Source organism: Corvus brachyrhynchos, unplaced genomic scaffold (assembly GCF_000691975.1).
Source record: "Corvus brachyrhynchos isolate BGI_N302 unplaced genomic scaffold, ASM69197v1 scaffold200, whole genome shotgun sequence".
NCBI lineage: Eukaryota > Metazoa > Chordata > Aves > Passeriformes > Corvidae > Corvus > Corvus brachyrhynchos.
This window is the reverse complement of record NW_008236184.1, coordinates 2,069,700-2,088,294: the sequence shown is the minus strand read 5'-3', so window position 1 is coordinate 2,088,294 and position 18,595 is coordinate 2,069,700. Positions and strand designations below refer to the sequence as shown.

General features: G+C 38.6%; 1 protein-coding gene across 2 annotated transcripts in view; it reads right to left on the bottom strand.

Moving 5' to 3' along the window:
* Window positions 1–18,595, bottom strand: part of APBA2 (amyloid beta precursor protein binding family A member 2) — a 91,094-nt gene that overhangs the window by 23,876 nt on the left and 48,623 nt on the right. For both annotated transcript variants that reach the window (XM_008636995.2, XM_008636989.2), the window contains exons 2-4: window positions 14,516–15,521; window positions 3,648–3,728; window positions 2,439–2,475 (exon numbers count right to left, since the gene is read on the bottom strand). In XM_008636995.2, the coding sequence (XP_008635217.1) occupies window positions 2,439–2,475; window positions 3,648–3,728; window positions 14,516–15,484 (1,087 nt within the window). In that variant the 5' untranslated portion in view covers window positions 15,485–15,521. The remainder of the gene's footprint in view (window positions 1–2,438; window positions 2,476–3,647; window positions 3,729–14,515; window positions 15,522–18,595) is intronic.

Below are 18,595 nucleotides of genomic sequence, written 5' to 3'. Positions count from 1 at the left end.
CAGGAATGGGTTTCAAACGTGAAGGTTAGTTTGATGTGAGCAAAGATTGGAATTTTATGTTGACTATTGGTGCTTAAATATTAGATAACTATTTCTGAAAAATCTAACTGCAAATTTCTGCACTTACCAAGGCAATAGAGATTACTTGGTTTTCTGCTGATCTACTAATGTAACACGTATAAAGATATTTCTAGACTAAGCAGACTAGGTCCAAACATTTTAAAATTAACATTTGTATTCATTAAATAGTAAAAAAAGAAAACAAAAAAATTCATTAATTCAGCATAACTAGATTCATTAATCTGATAGGAATGCATTTTTACACCTATCTAAAATAATGTAAACAAAGATTCAGACAGTATTTAGAGACTGCACTCTGAGCACAGTTCAGTTTCCTCTGAACTATCACACTCCATGAAGTCCCCGAGACCGTGGGATGTGTGGCACCGCAGCAGATTTTGCATAAGGAGTAAATGGACACAGGGCGTAAGTCACCTTTCAGAATGTCCATCTACAACTTCCATTTTCTGACTGATTTCGTTGCTTCATCAAGCTTGTTACTGTGTAAGAGAGTAAGAATTATGGTGATAGGACAGAGTGCAGAAAAGCCAGAACCACTGAACATAGAAGTAATTACTACTATGAGCATGTAGTTGTACTACTACTGAAACAATTCTAACAGCAAAGGACATTTGCTCTTAGACATTTGCAAAACACATTTCCAATATTTTTGGGCCTGTTATCATTCAATATGATAGATGGTAAGTCCTTTTTTATATTCACAATGGCATATGGAAAATATTATGTATTACTAGAAACATAGATATAGCTACTGTAGTTAAGGAGTCATGCTGAAAGTGCTTTAAAACTGAATAGGAATATAACCAGAATATGGTTGTGGTATTGCTGTCAAAGCTCAGGGAACAACAGCAGCGTTAGCTGGCAGAATCTTTTCTTATGTCCAGAATGGTCCAGTGCTTTTTGGGACTCCACATACAAATTAATAATAGAAACTGTATTTTTCTTTGAATTCAGAAAGCAGTCATGTAAGTCATAAGCTCCTAGTGAGGCATGTATTTATTTGTATTAGACAATGCCATATAATACCTGCAATAGAAAAAGCCTAATAGACAGTTTATCCTCACATACTGTGCCACTACAGAAAAAATCAGAGAAAGCAAAATGATTGAACTAAAAAAAGGTATTATATTATGTAAAGGGTATCCTGACCCCTTTCCAACAGAGTAGTGAGCTGGCTGGTATGTAAAGAAAAAGACATAACCTTTTATCCCAGTAAAATTAAAATGTGTAGCTGTATCTGCAGCACTGTGAGGGAGGAATTGTCTCACCTGCTTTAAAGTTCTGTGCATGCTGGCCTTGCTTTATGCTTGCCCACTATACAATCAGCAGATACTTATTACAAAGCATCAGCTTGCTTTCTTGTCTCTGCCACCCTTGAGGAATGCATTTCAATTTACCACTATTTAGCGCCTGTTAGCCAGTACATGCCAAGTGTTCGGTGTAATGTCCCTCAGATGTCAACCTGAAGGGACAATCTTTGAACTTTCCATTTGTTCTGTTTCTTAAATTACTGAAAATAGAAAATGCTTGTCAAGATGGTGAGATCAGGGAATAAAAGAAAAATGTGTTGGACATCCTAATATTATTCTAAATTGCATTAAGTTTTCCCTGAGTTTAGAATGGTATTAGAAATTAAGTTTTTTGCATCCTTTTAAGGTTTCTATTGTGTGTGTTCATGACAGATCTAAGGTATCGGATGCTTGAAAGTGTTCTACTGTCTTTTCTCACTTTATAGTGTAGACATTTTCTTTGCAGGAAGAGTGGCATGCATTTTCCCTATAAAAGTTCTTCAGCTGTCAGTGAATCAGAGAATGATCATGTTTTTCAGTACAATCCTATTTTATTTCTGTCCACCTTCTTGTGTTAATAAATTGGCTTATTTTCTTCAAACAGAATATATGTAATAGCACTCAAAAGAGATTGAAGAAACATGTGAAAGCTTTGCTCTCCTGAACAGCGGGTTGGATTACCATTGTTCGGTCAGTTCAGGAGGACCTTTCCATTTGTGCTGACAACTGAGGTTCCCAGAGTGCAATAATGGGCCCTGAAGAATACAGTACTCTTATGTGTTCATAAATCTCCTGCTGGGGCCCACGGTTACACCCTTTTTAACCCCTTCCAGATTTGTAGCTGCTCTTCATTTTCACCTGAATCCTTCTGGGAGCTCTATCTGCTCCTCCTTTTTATCACCACTAGGCTCCCATTGCCATGGGGAGGGTGAAAATGTTAAATACTTCCATACTTCTCAGCTGTATTTTCTTGGGTTTGACTGGTTTTTAGAAGTGTGATCATTTATATATATTAAAGGATTTGCTTCCACTTTATCCTAATTTAACTATGGATGATGTCAAACTTACCATCAACAAAACTTGGAAAGGAAGACACTTTCTTTGTCTGTTGAGAAATAAAAATGGTATAGCTGTAACAAAATAACTTTCACACAATGAAGTGAATTCTTATATTTAAACAGCTGACCACTGTCACATAGCCACTGTTTAGCACACTGAACACATTACATGACAGTCATTAACCCAGCCTAACTGTTACAGAGTGCTCTGTACTTGGAGTCTCAAAGTATTTTAAGGTCCCACCAGACAAAAAAATACGGGAGGCAGGGGGAAGACCATAAAAATGGCTTAGGAGGTAAGCTGTCAAATAAGCAAAAGAAACCAGCAATTCCCAATATAATCAATTGCCTACTAGATCACACTGCCTATTAGTGATATCCCAAATTTCCAATAAGGAACATTTAACAATGTTTTACAAAGAAGATTCTGGGTCAGTGAATTAAAAGAACTGTCCCTGACTGCTCAGTACATAGAATTACACTTAATCTTAGCTGGGGCCACAACAGTGCTCTTTTTATGCTACTGTCCCTAGTCTCAATAAACAGATACAGTCCTTCCATTCTTTGTCTTTAGCCAGCCTCCTCAGTCATTCCCATTTCCAGGAAAGAGGCTGATTTCTCCATTATGGGAAAAGGCTTTAGAAATGTGCCTCTTCGTTAATACAACAGGCTACAGGCTAAATATGTTATGGTTTTGAGATAAGAGACTTCTGCTTCTAAGTCTCAATTTCATTTCACTGTGTCTAGCCCCAAGCATAACTCATTCTGCGTTCTCAGATATCTTCTTTCCTCCAGTCTTCAGTGACAAGAGCAGGTCTGTCTATCACTGTGTCTCTTCACAGCTGACTAAGCCAGGACTGACACTGGGAGGGGGAGGGGAAGGAATGGAAGCAGAACATTTTTTTTTTTGATGACACTTTTGCACTCCAATAATCCAAAAAGAGAACTTCTGAAGTGTTCTCCCTATTCTGTATGTCGTCAGAAAATTTTAGGCTTGAGTACATGCCATAGACAGTTACATAAAATGAATGAGGCAGCAAAAATTCATGCGTATAGTTCAGTCTTTTCAGAGTAGGCAGATATGGTATTTATTGTCAGTTCAGGAAAAGAAACAGAGCCTAAGTCTGTGTGTGTGAGGGAGAGGACTGACAATGTGAGGCCTGCTCTCCCTGCTGCTGCAGGAAGCCAGGCAGCACATGTGGCAGCTCCAGGTACATACCTCGGGGGGATTGTTATTGTCAAGTGGGCCATTGAGGTCTGAACGCTGCTGCTTCCTGGGCTGCTCTAAACCATTGCACATCTGCAAGAAAAAAGAAAGGATTTCAGATCCTTTTGTTTTCTGAAAAGCTTCAAAACAAAGCAGAGATTTCAGTGGAAGTCAATGGTGCAAAGATAATCAGAAAATTTTCACCAGATTAAATTTCAATAAAAATTCACAAAACAAACATTAACATATGAGAAACTCTATTTAACATGTTCTCCATTACTTATCTGTAGTTATTTATGTACAATCAATATTCATTACTGGTACTGAAATATAATGTGATGTAGCAGTCGGAATTTCCTACTGTAATTTAGCAAATATCGGTTTCATAGAAAAATGTTAAGCTGTTTAATTATAATAAAATATCTACTTTGATGTAAATAATAGGATGTTTCAATTATCATTAAGTAGCAGTTAAAGTACTGATTTAAATTTATTTTATGTTAATGCAAATTTTTCACATGAAATTAAGTCAAATGCTAATGTGTTCAAATAAGTCAGAAAGCAAAGTCAGAATTTTCAAATGTGCTTATTCTCAGTATTGGACACAATCAAAACAGCCCTAATGGCCATCTCTGATCTGAAAAACAGAATTCTAGCACTTCATGTAGGATCCTGTGTTTGTGGGAGATACTTCATGGCATCTCCTTCCTTGTAGCCAACCAAATCTACAGGATACTGGCAGCAGAACCTCAGGCTTCAGAAGAAATGTAAAAGAGAAAATATAAAATCTTACACAAAGAAAATACTAAGTCTTTTAAACTACAGAACATTCCTTTTTTCCTGTTCCAGTAATGTCAGGGGCAGAATTTCTTTTCCAGACCTGACCCAAGTCACACAAAACCAGCACCCGACATGGAGAGTGCCCACGTCCCATACATACCAAGAAAGTGAGGTTTTCATGGCTCAGATTTTCAGTGTTAGAAATCTGGAAAACCAAGGTGGTTTATGGAACAAATTTTTATGGTTTTCCCTTTTTTCTTAGTTTCTCCGTTATGTATAAAAATGAAGGCCTAAATGCCACTGCCATTGTAAATCTTCAGAAATAAAAACTTGTATCAATAATTGTGCAAATGGAAACCACTGAGGATTATTTGAAAGGGCCAGCCTGAATGTTAAATGGGAATGTAACTCCTTGGCTTCTGACCTTCAAATGCAGTACGTAGCTGCAGGCAAAGAAAGCCTTTATGTTCACCTTTAGACAAATTATTCCCCATTATGAATATTTAGTCAGCAGAACAAAATATGCTAATGAAGCAGGCACATTAGAGCTCAGTAATGACAATTGTCAGGTAAGACAACATACACAAAGCAAAGATTCACCCAAGTAGCAAGCAGGACTTTAAGAAAGAAAAGACTATACTGAGATATACCCTGACTTGGGAAACTCACCATATCGCTGCTTATAAACACTGTTCTCTTTGAGACAAGACAAATCTAATTATATTTCATGGCTAAACTAACAGGGAGCAATCTGTGTTGATGTGCACTGAAATACATTAATGAGGTAAACAAATATCTAGAAGACTTTAATAAAACAAGCATAATAATCATACATTATTCCCTAAAGTAGCAGGATTTAGATCAAGTATCCTTTAAGCAGGGATTATGACATGGCCACAATGAAGATACATTAAACTGTAAACACTGACAGCAAATACTTTATGTACAACAGAACGTCAGTATTTTTAAAGCTCTGTCAGTTCTGATTACCACACACTTGACTGAACTGAAAATGCACCTGCATGTAAAGAAAGAATTGTCTGCTTTTGTAAGCATCACCTGGGTGCTGTAACATTGAAACAGGTTGCTGCCTCAAATCTGCCATCTCAATGGATTTATTCAGCCCTGGGGGTCATAATGCCAATTGTGCTCTGTGGTAATTATTGCACATTTAAATCCACACAGTCCGAATAAAAAATCTGGCTAAACATTTGGATAGCTTCTCTGTTTTGATTTATACAGAGGTTTCACATAAAAATGTCATATGATATGTGATATGTCGTGTGATTTACTGGAACTCTTATTTTCAGGATTTCAGGAATATGAAAAAAGCTGACTTGTTCCCAGTCATGTATGTATGTCAGTCAGTCTTTATGTTGTTACTGTGTACTTCCTGGTTCCAAAGAGAAGCCTAAGCAGAATTCACAGTGAGTTGGGATCAGTCACACCACATCTACAAGGAACATAACCAATGTTTTTTCTTACTATTTGGTGTCTGAAAATGAATTATTTTTTCCCTCAGAGTTTTGTCCATGTGTTTAGGAGCCCCAGACTAATTAGGCAGAATCTCAGGTACAAATAATTCATCCATTTCTTTTAGACACATCTGTGCAAACATTATGTTCCACCTCTGGCTGATCCATTAACACTTTGCTATTTAAGAAGGTCGTGATGGGGAGGGAAGGGTGTCACTGTGAGCACTTCTGCAAACAAAACTGACTGTAATATCACATTACTGAGATCTTCCCAGCTTTGGAGGTAGCACAGCCCAGAGCAGCATCCCATGTAAGGGGAGCTGTGCCTCTCTCAGACTTTCGGTGCCCAACAACTGCCTGGAGAAGGAAGTACAGGGAGAAGGGCTTCCCTTTCACTCCAGAAGACTTACAAAGGACAGAACTATGCAGAGTAGGCATAGCTGCATCTCCCATCCACAACTACAAACAATGTAGTCTTGGACATATGAAAGGAGATGCTTCTAGACCAAGGATGAAGGGACTATTTTGAAGCTCCTTTATGGTATCATTTTTAGAAAATATAAATTCTGATATTCATTGGGGCTGAAAATTGGTTCATACTCCTAAGTGATCTGACTAATGTGAAGTAAATTATCATACTCGATACTTGCTTTCTTCATGTTTCTTATAGAGTTTCCAATTTATGTTGCTGATTTGAGTGTTATGACAGCTGGAAAAATTACGTGAGGGCAACACTTACAAGATACTATAATTAGTTTATACCCTGGCTTGCAATTAAGAACAGGACCTAAAACTAAACCAAAAATTTGGAATTGACTGCATACTAACACAGGGGCACAGCTACGTTAAAAGTCTCTCACCCTAGGATAAATTCTGATAAAAGATTCTGTAATGCAAGGATATAAAAATATTACAGGTGTAGTGTTATTAATACTTTTGCCTCTTGAGCAAGTACTGAGGCAGTGTCCAGCATGTGAAGGAACATGAAGCAGCAGAAAATGTCATTTTTAGGCTGAGAGGAAAATCAGACTCTACTTATTTGAGGTCACTGAAGCACCTGTGGAAATCTTTCCACAAGCAGCCTGAAATTCCACCCATGCCCTGGCCAGCCCTGTCCTGATGGTTAATTACCAGGCCTGGGGCCACATGGGGCCTCCTCGCACCAATCTTGCAGGGCCCCTCCCAGGCACCCAGACCACCTTTATAACCCCTTTCTGCAGCATGAAGTTTCTTTCGGCTGGAGGTGGGGGCTGGCGAGGAGTGAGTTCTGCTCTTCTGTTAACACCTGGCTGTTGCTCCAGTGTGAGCTGTTTGGCTTGTCAGTCAAACACTCATGTCACCAACACTGGTCCTCATCACAGCTGCTGCCTGTGGTGCTCAGCACTGATGAAGCACTTTCCTACTGGGGAACATTCTCCTGGAAAGCATCAGGTTAGTCCTTTCTCTGATTTATTCAGAATTTGTCTGAGAGAAGAGCTCAAAGGCATGGTAATGCTTTATTATTATGTTTAAACATTTGAATAATGAGCCTTATGTTCCACACCTTCCTATCTCTTTAGTAGCAATGCTGTTTAGCATTAGCAAATAATGTGTTCAGAGACCAGTGTACTGGCTTATATATTCTGTAACTCATCTTGAAGATGACTAAGTGTTTTGGAAAATATATGTTCTGTGGTGGGTTCCAGTTGAAAAAGGGTCCTTGTGGTAGGCTCTAAGGAAAAAAAACCCAGCCTTCTTGGGGAAGAGATGCTTTGTGGTAATCTGACAAAATTGTTGCTACTTGTTACACAAGTAAACCTGTAGACCTGACTGACCTTTCATCCAGGTTTATTGTCCCTCTCTAGAACAAAACCAAAGCAGATGGGTATTATGTTTGCTACTTAGGGACAAAACCTCCATTTGTAGTTTCTGTGATGTGTTGTTTTCTGCAGTTTATCATTGGGTGATGTGACTCAATGATACCTCAAGGCGTACCCCAAGGTACATCTCTTTAAACGAAGAGCTGGTAGCCTAGTATGAAGTCTATTATGGCAGTGCTATTCCTATTAAATTGCACAAGTGAAATAACCTCCCTCCTGACGGATGTTGATGTGTAGTGGAACGGCCTAATGTACCTTCCTGACACTGCATTAGTTATTATTAACATTGGTAACATTGTCAGGAGGAGCAATATGGCCCAGCAGGATACTCTTACGAAGACTCTGAATGAGGCAGCTCTTGACTAGCTGAAGGTTTTCTGATTGTCATCACAGGAAAAAAGGTCAGACTTCACACTCTTCTCTCACAAAGATTCCACTACTTATGCGTTAATTTAGTGATGGTGCTAGTACAGCTCAGGAGTGAAGAGAAAAATATTTCTGAGGAGTAGTTACAACCAAGCAAGTCAAGTTTAGGAAAAGAGGAGACAGAGTAAGTTGAGAGATCTAAGCATTCCACAGAATGATTTCAATACTCTATCAAATTTCAGTAGACATTAAAATAATTGCCAATTTATTTTTATCACCTCAAAGAACCATTCTTATATTCTTTTGTCCTTGTGTATATTTAAAACTGAGAACCAGCCATTATGAGTTTCACAGGAACAGCTCTGCTGAATTCTTAGGGAGATGTAATTAGGAGCACGTGCTGCCTTCTGATTTAAACTTCCTGAGAAGACTTTGTCACTAATGCATCTTTAGGTAACAGACATTGATCTTGCTCTCTACTGGTGTCAGGAGCTGATTGCTAAAAGTCTGTGGCTCGGCCAATTAGCACAGAGAAACTGGTTTTGTTTGGACTGTTTAGCACTTTTCAGTAAGTGCTTGGTAAGTTTGGGAACTGTTTAATAGTCGTGCCCCACAGCTGCTTAGAACACACAGGAGAATGCAGAAACCTGTTTTAATGCTCTTCGTTTACACCCATTTGTGTTTTCTACAAGCTGCTCTTGAATGCATCCCATAACACTCAGACCAGCTTCCACCAAGACAGTCCTAAGATACACATTTTCCAAACTATCATCTTAGTTTCCTCACACTGTTCTAAAGGTGAAATCTTTTACAGCCAAAAGACTCCTAGATTTGGACTCTGCATCAGCAGAGCACTGTGCCCATGCTGAGAGAAGGAAACAAATATTTGTGTCAGTACTGAGCTCTACCAGCACAGGCAAGGAAAACACAGTAGCAGCATTGACATATGCAAAGCTGTTGGAGGGGGAAAAAGAGATGAAAAAAATATGGCTTTGTAAAATTTTCTTTTACAAATTTTTGTAGGGATCTTTTATGTGTCTTTGGATGTCTATGTTGAAGACATATAAGGACACAGCCTATAGGAATGTTGTGAAAGCAGACTACTGCTGCAGGAGCTTGTGGTGTCCCTACTAGGGCAGTTTGTACAAGCATATTTGGTTAGGTTCTCAAAGGTATGCCAGTGTTATGAAAGAATGATTGAGAAATGAGAAGCAGTAGGATTCAGTGTCACAGGCAGCATCATTCAAAAGCAGACTTCCCTCTGAGGCCCTCCTTTGATAGGAGGGAAATTTCGTGGCAAATTCCTGTTTCTTCAAAAGGGTGTAGGTGGGGCAGGATGTTGGTGCTGTTAAAAACATTTTCTTTTACTGTTAGTAAACAGATTTGCTTGAACAAGGTAGGAGAGAACACATTCTCAGGAGTCTGAAATCTGCCTAGAGTAGACATTAGGAACAAGGGCTGATTAAATTATCAATGCTCTAGTATTGAGTCCCATAGTCATCTTCAGCCCCTACCCAGCAGAAATTGCTCTCAGCCATGCCAACACCAGTGTTTCACAGAGGCAGGATCCCAGCTGGGATGAACAGAGTAAACTCTGCCACATAGAAGGTTCCAGAGAAGCAGTTACTTAATTGAGTTGCGTTAGTGCAAGAGACCTCTTCCATTGGTTATTATTTCAACTGCTGTCCAGTGTTTTGCTTTTTTCTTCACTGCTTCTACCATTTTTTAATTATGCTAATTCTGCAACAGGAGAAACTGAAGTTCCAAATGCAGTCAGGGAGTGGCAGGATGGGGCTGGGACTGCCCTGTGCCATCGTGCTTTGTGGGAAGGAAGTAGGACAGGGTATGTTGCAGTGAACTGGAGACAAGCTTTTTGTGGTTTCCTTTGGTTTACACCAGGCCCTTGTTCATATTTTGTGCAGTACAAGCACACATTTGCAAGAGGAAATTACTCTCATTTTTCACCTGGTAAAGCTGTTCCTGTGTTGATTATAACTGTGCCAAACCAACAGTATTGTAGCTAACCTTGAAGAAAATGTAACAACATTCCAAAAAGCAACTACTTTTCACAGGAATATCACATCTATTTAAAATCTCTGGTTGTACTGTATGCTACTGTCAGTTGAAGGAGCCATTCAGTTCATCTTCTTCCATCCAAACGTACACCTGTCAGTTAATTCATGTTTGTTACATTAAAAACTGTGGTAATTCAGGAGAATTACATCAGTAGTATGTCTGACAATACTCAATTTCTCTGCTACAGGTGAAACATATGAAAAGAAACTAGAAACAGAAAAAGAAAATTTCTTCATGTGATACTTTAACAATTAGCTGAGAGATGACCAAGATGTCAAATGGGTGTGGGAAAACCCTTAGCTTGAGGAAGTTGTTAAATTTGAGTTGTTATAAAATACCCAGAATAGTCAGTTTAACTTCACAGATGTGATGCCTTTCTTAAATAACATAAGCATGGAAAACCTGCAAGGAATAAGAGTTGTGCTAGGCAGTGAGTTAGAGCAAATATACTCTCTAAATGTATTCTAGGTTTCCCTCAGACTTGTCTAGTGCTAATCATCCCCTTCAGTGCTTCCCTAGAAGTATTAACAAATAAAGGCTAAACAAGCCAAGCTCATTTATGCCTGAAGTTTTCAAGCCTGAGCATGTGTATTCAAGACAGGAGACTGACCCACACTGAAAGTCAAATGAGATGCTTACTTTGTTTTTCCTTCTCTGTAAATTGTTGGGTCTTTCTTTAAAAGTGACTGTTTTCTGGTGCAAACCTAGCAACAGAAACCTTTAAAATCACATTTGTTTACTTGTTATTTAGCAAATGTCTTGCAAATAGAAAGTTAGCACCTATCATGAGCTAAGAATTAATAGCTGTGTATTTTAAAGGAATGTAAATGTTATAATAAGCAGTAATACTACCTGTATGAGGCAGGAAAGGAGGAGAGGAGCAGAAACATGAAAAAGCTAAGGATAGCATACTACATGCATAAAACAACAAATGCACCTTCCTGCTTGCTCATTGTTTACAAAAACTGACATACACATAGTATATCTTGATTTAACCTGGAAGCATTCAAATCTACATTTATTTAAAGATAATTGAGGCAAAAAACCTGCTCTGTATGGACTATATATGCCTCTGTCATCCCTTTCAGCATGGTATTTTGTACTGTGAGATGCACATTTATACTAGATCTTTTAGCAAGGTGACAAAACCAAGGCTCTTCTAAGAGCCTGTTCTCTGCAAACAGTAAGTGTAGCATGCAAATGCACTGACAGTAGCCTTGGGGTTTTTCCTTTCACTGTGAAAGAAATGGAATTCTTGTAGTTGGTTTAAATATTGTAGTTAAAATTATGGCTGTCTTGGTTTCAGAAATGAGACAGGTTCATTTAGGCAGTACTCTAATTCCATCCATCCCTTTGACATTTCATAGTAAATATTAAAAGAAGTGAATGCTCCAGAAGAAAAACAAAATCCTCTGCACCTTATCTAAATTTTTTGACATTCAGTATTAATACTAAATGTCCAACCACACCTTGTGCTAAGGACATTTAAGGAGCAATTAAGAAAAAAATCCAACTTTGGCAGAAACAGATACTGAACTCTTGTTCTAATGCCCTCACCATGAGCCTGATTTTTGGATAAAGCTGAGAATGATAACTTGCACTAGGTTGAGAAGAACACAGCAAGGTAAGACCAGTCTTGTCATGATACACACATTCAAGTAATGCTTGCCAAAGGTTATTTAACTTGTTTTTTACTCCTTGTTCTGTATTCCTGGAGGCTTGGGGTAGAGAGAGGGAGAATTACCTGTAGATACAAAAATGCTGCTAGCAAGGATTTTCTTGCTATTTTCTAAGTCCGTGAGAGACTTTTCTCTCACGCAGAAGAGGTAGCAGGGAATGTAAACAACCAAGCCACCTGCAACCTTGAAAAGTCTTGTTTATGGTATAGTAGAAAAGTATTTTGACAATGGATGTTTTAGGATTTTAGCCAATCACCCCCAAGGGGTGGCTGATCCTTTGTCCAATTAGACTATGAAGAAAAAAGTCTATAAAAGCGTTTGTAAAATAATTAAATAAATCAATCTTGCTGCACAATTCCTGCCTGCTGGATCTTCTCTCCTCCTCCTCCCTATGGCTGCGGGACATGGTGATATACCCTAGGGCCCAGGCCTGCGGTAATAATTACCTCATGTCTCCCTTTGTGAGCCTCTGTATCTCTGTAAGAAATACCACTTCACACCTTTTTGCCTTGGAGACCTGTGCTCTTCTCTTCAGTGAATTGCCCACAGCACCTGTGCCCTGTCTCCTTTCTTGGAAATGAAATGCATGCCTTGTCACCCTGTTTGTTTAGCCCTGTGTGCTGATCTGGAGTAGATACCTGTACTACTGTATCTCTAATTTCCTGTCTTCATTTTTGAAGGAATGAAACACTGTGTACTGTCCAGTGCTCTCTATCCATTAAGACAGGAGGTTGTGGTTGCTATTAAAAGTGATTGTATTAGCTCAGTGGCTTCATCCAGCCAGGGGTTACCTATAACAGCAGTGCTTCCCTTGTTATTAAACAAGATGAAGGCATTGGTCCAAGACTGACTAGAAAAAACAATTAAAGCTCAGACAGGCAGTTCAGAAATACTTAGGTGCTTTTGGTTTTTTTCACACTGGGGCAGTAATATCAATATCCAGGTGTTACATAGCCCTCAGCTGTTAGCAGTCTGTTGAGAATGACAAAAGTACAATGCAGTTCAGTTCAGCTTCTGATAAATAAACTTCAAACCAAAAAAGTTGTTGAAATGAAAGTCTATTTTGAATATTGTTTTGAATGGGCAATCGTTCAGTGGGGGAAAAAAACCCAACAATTACTTAATCAAGCACTGAGGAATTCTTTCTTATTCAAGAACTCATCTTCTGTTCTGAAAATATTTTGAGAACTTGCAAGGAGCAACATTCCCAGTAGCAGATGCTGGGAGAAAGACCATCACTAAGTCTAAAACATGCTACCTCAACCTCTCTGCTCCCAGCCAACACCTAGTAACTGTTCAAACCATTCACCATCAGTAAGCGTATTCACTAAGGGACTTTTATGCTGGCAGTAGGGCACTGAATATAGTAAGTTGCACAATTTGGTTATAATTATACTTCTGAAAATAGAATGTAGTAATGAATATTAAAAACTTGCTGCAGATATAGGAAATCTGAAAATATCCCTCTAAGACATTTTTTTGTTCACATTTATAATGACGGTTGACCTGTTTCATCAGCATATCCTTAAACATTTGATCTCCTTTTACTGTTTTTCAGAGGAATTAACATATTTTAATGTCTGTTTTTAATGGAATCACCTAGACTAAATTGTTTAACTGTGGGGCACTTAACTACAGAAAATCGTATTTACAGAGTTGATAAAGCTGAAACAGGAAACGTATGCATCTGAAGTATAATAAAGCATTTTAATTAAAGATAAGGCAAAATAATTCATTTATCCATACTAGTTTGTTATCCAAGTACATGTTATGTTTTACCTCTTTTAGGTAGATCTGTTCATTGCAGAAGATAACTAATACATAATTCAACTGCATATAATTTTAGAGATGTAAAATCAAGGCTTTAAAATGACATTAGGGAATGAGGTGTATTTCTCTAAGAAGTAACCACATTCAATTTGAAACTTCAGGGAAAAAAGTCACACTTCTTTTCCTTTAGAAAAGCTTGAACTTCATTCTCAGACTCTTTTTCTGGCACTCAGAATTATAACAAGAGAAGATCATGCACAGTTTAAATTAACTTCTACATCATTCTTGTGATAAAACTGCTTAACAGCATTTTTGGTATGAGTAAAGCTCCTATTTCTTCCTTCTTGTCAAGGTCAAGATATGTCAAGTTAGTAAAAAAACACAGCAATATGCAGGCACTTCTTGCAGGTTTTTTTAACATATACAGTATCTAGATATGACATATGTTCTACTGAAAATAAAAAGTAATCAACCACTAAGGCAATGGTACAGGAGCTCTTAATGGAAAAAAAAAAATTCAACAATTTCAATGCTGACCCCAGTTTTAAGTTTCTCCAGAGTGTCACTGCAGAATGCAAATAGTTTAAACAAACTGGGTTTGCCCCATGCGTCTGGAATACCTTTGTTTGAATTGTCTCTTCTCTGTGCAAAACCCCTTTGCTAGTTCTCTACATATGCTGATTACATTTAGCACCTTTTTCTAAACACACAATGTGATTATGTGAATGCAATATCAATAAAATCTAAAATATCGCTAATGTATATATTTACATATTGATATAGATGTATTAAAATATTGCTAGTTTTGTTTGGAATAAATAACATAACACTTGGATAATGCCTCTGACAGTGTGGTTTAAAAGAGCACCTCATACCTGCTCCTGTGGCCACTTCTGTCTGTCTTCTGGGGTTCTTGACTTTGCTTTAAAACCTCGATGCACATCTCCACTATGCTTAGAGGCAGATGGGATATTCAGTGATTTTGGCCTCCCCTCGTGCCTGTTAGCACTGTGAACAGCTTCTCCCTTTGAACAAGTCTCTTTGTAGTCATGTGCCATGTTTTCAGTCCCAGTGTGCTCTGGACTCATTTCTGTTGTACTGTTAATACTGCTCATGCTCATACTCATTTTGATTTCTGCTACAATCTGGTCAATGTCCTCTTCCTGCTCTTCCAGCTCTGCATCCTCTTTTCTAGAATGGTATGGTGATACTCCCTGTGAATTTCCATTAGCCTCTGCTGGGTAATAGTCCGGATAGTCACCTTCACTTTGACAGTACTGTATGTTTTCTTCTTGGTCTTGAATCTCCAAAGATGATGCTTCATCCTCCAAAATCTGAATGCCATTATCTTGACCTTCCTGCCACTCTTGCCTGTCCATCACCTCATTTTCATCTTGGTGCTGAATTTTACCTTCAGCCCATTCTTCTACAGCTTCCTGACATTCATCTGTTTCAACATGGTGTTCCTCATGGGGAGCATACTCCTCCCCATTGCAGTCCATTCCTTCCAGGTAACTGTCATCCTCTGGACAGTATCTAATGTAGTATGTGATCCCCTCCTCTTCTTCTGGCAAGCCTTCATCATAGTCCTCTTCCTCAGAAGTGTTGTTTACATAGTCAGAGCTGGAGTCGCCATCTCCACTATGGTCATTGCATTCATGTTCCACAGGGGTAGGACTACCTGGTCTCACAGTTGGTAGTTCTGCCTCCTTTGCTGCATAATCTTCAATGGGAAGGTCACTTCCTTCATTTTCAGGCTCCCTGTTGTGAGATGAAGTCGGGCAGGCTCTGGCTCTGTGATCCAGCATGCTGGCTGTAGTGCTTTGATGTTTCCTGTTTGCCATAGCCAGCTCCTTACATGACAATCATTTCCAGCAATTACTGCAGGGAAGATGGAAAAGCACACATTCAGAAAAAGATCATCAGTAGAGAACAGTGATGTTAATAGGAAGCAAACTGATAGATTCATTTGGTAAAAAGCCTGTGTTTGTAGATACTTGACCAAATTCAGACAGCTAACTTTTAAAATGCTTGTGCTGTGGAACCATGAAATCAAAGCAATAAGTTGCACTCTGAAAGGAACAGATAAAGAGAAGGTTCTACATTTATGCTGAATGTGTTCTAGTGTAGGCTTTCGTCTGTCAGTTTGGCATAGAATTAATCCTGAACCTTGAAATTAGTTTTCAATTTCTTTTTCTTGCCAGTAAGGAGTCATGCTTTGATCACTATGCAGTAAATGGGAGCTCTTTTCAATTTTCAGCTTAGGCATTTCTTTAACGTGTACTGAAAACAAACATTTAGAATCTGACCTGCTCTTACCAAAACTAAAGGAAAATAATTCTATTAACTTTGCAGTCACATAGTGCACTAAAAGATAATACATTGGTATTAAAAGTGTTATTTTTTAAAAAGCAGTTGCTGGTTTATTAGCCCTTACTAGCTGGATGCCATTGTTGTCTCCCATTGTTAAACCAAATATTGCTTTTAGAATAGATTTTTTCAGTTGGACGGGACCTACAACAATCACCCAGTGCTGACCAAGTTAAAGTGTGCTTTAAGGGCCTTGTCCAAATGACTCTTAAAACACTGACAGGCTTGGGGCATTGACTGCCACTGGAAGCCTGTTCCAGTGTCTGACTGCGCTCTCGGTAAAGAAATGCTTCCTAATGTCCAGTCTGAACCCATCGTGACACAGCTTTGAACCACTCTCATACATCCCTTCACTGGATACCTTCTCTGGGGAGAAGTTCAGCACCTCCCTGCCCACTTCCCCTCTGGAAGATGCTGTTGAGGGCAATGAGGTCACCTCAGCCTCCTTTCTACAAACCAGACAAGCCCAAAGCCCTTTGCCATTCTTCTAAGGATACCTCCTTCCAGCCCTTTCACCAGCTCTGCTACCTTTCTGTGCACACATACAAGGACCTTCACATCTTTCTTAAATGAGGGTGCCCAGAAGTGCACACAGCAGGCTGGTGAGGCTGTATCAGTGCTGAATGCAGAGGATAATCCTCTCTTCTGAGCAGCTAGTCAGTGTTTGACAGAGTCCAGGACACGCTTTACTCTCTGGGCTGCCAGAGCACTTTGCTGACTCCTGAACTGCTGTCAACCAGCACCCCAGAGCAGAACCTGGCATTTAGACTTGTTAAATTAATCATGGCCCAATGCTCCAATCTATCCAGATCCCTCTACAACACTGTTTTTCGAAGTCTAATCTATATTCTACATAAAAGACACATTTACAATAAAAGCTCACTAATTCTTCCTGCTAAATACTTCTGGTACTTTAAATTACATATTTTCTCTGAATACTGGATTCTAAATAAGCAGAGATTATATGAACTATATAAAAAATAGTTAAAGAAAATAGCTAATTCTAGACAGGTTTGACAAGTGTGATCTGCTGTGTGATTTGGAGGGGGGAAGTAATATACTTTAGTATTTGTTTCTCTGTATTTCATTGTTGTATCCCTATGATAAACTTGACCTGTGCAGTTACTTCACTGGGGTGAACTGAGCTCAGGCTTCTGACATGCACCACACAAATGCTTGTTTTACTGTATGCACCTAACAATAACATATCAGCCAAACACACAAACATTTTGACTTAACCAGTTTTTCAAGTCTTGTGTGCACACAGAGCAATAAAACTATCATGGAGCTAGAGGATTAAAGGAGCTATATAGGGAATAATTTCTTAGGCATTATGAACTTAGAAAAAATATCCTGCCACTGTAACCTAAAACCTTATAGATATCCCTGTAGAACTTGTGATACCACAAGAAAACTCCAAATCCTTAGTTTGTGACAAATCCAGGGATCTGATGTGTCTATGGATTATTGCAAAGTTATTATGTGGCAAATCTATCCCTGAAACATGAGTTCTACATTCTGAAACACAAAGCAGAGATGCATGTTAGTCACAGGAGGAGGTATGAAAGGAACTCAGCATGTGGAGCTCTTTTTAGTTATTGTTACCTTGCAGAATTAGTCTTGACAGAATAAAGCTTTAAAGTAAATAGTGTATTTGAAGAGAAGTTTTAAAAGAGAAAATCAGAGGAGGTGAAACTTTCTCAGTGATTACTTGGCCCTCCTCACTATTGGAAGAACTAGCAGACTTGCAAGGTTTTCTCAATACAATCTGTATACCCACTATCCCATTGATACTAGTGATACATTTTTACTTTGGAGTCAGTTAAAAGAACAGAATATCAAGCTTTAGCCATCCATCTGCTAGGGTTACCTCTGATTTAGTCAGCTCTTACTGCAAACTAAGGATGTTTCTATACTGTCACTGCAGTATAAACAAAACATATTTTACATTGGATTAAAATAGCAACTTAAGTCACAATATTACAATGCTCTGCACAGGCTGCAAAACACTGCCCACAAGCAAGATAAATTGTTTGTATGAGCAGATCAGGCATGAGTACATTACACAAGCATGTCTAAAATGAGTTAAGATGGAGTGCTGAAATAATTTTGAATGGCACTGCAAGAAAACTACAGAGATCTCATCTGGCTTAACCAAAAATTATTTTTTGTCAAGAACAGAACAAATCAAGTGCCTCTTATTGAAAGAAAAGTTCTCATCTGCAGTGGTCTCAACCTTCTAGTGGAAATATTATCCATATTAAATAATACTTAAATATTTACAGTGCAGTTGACCCTGCACATACGTCACTACAGTATGGCTGAAGATACAGAAGCACAGCCTGTAACAAACACAGTTTGAAACCCATGACTCAGATTTTCCGAAAGCATATGGAGATGAGAACCCTTTTTTTAGCCAGTGTAATGGAGTTTTTCCACCCACATCTAAGAATCTTCATTTAGTATCCAGGCCCAGAAACTGCCATAAGTGGTATCTCTGCAGCAATAGCCTTTTATAAATTCCAGTAGTGAATGCTCCAAGATGTTACTTACCTGCAGGAAAATCCACTACATTCTAGATATTC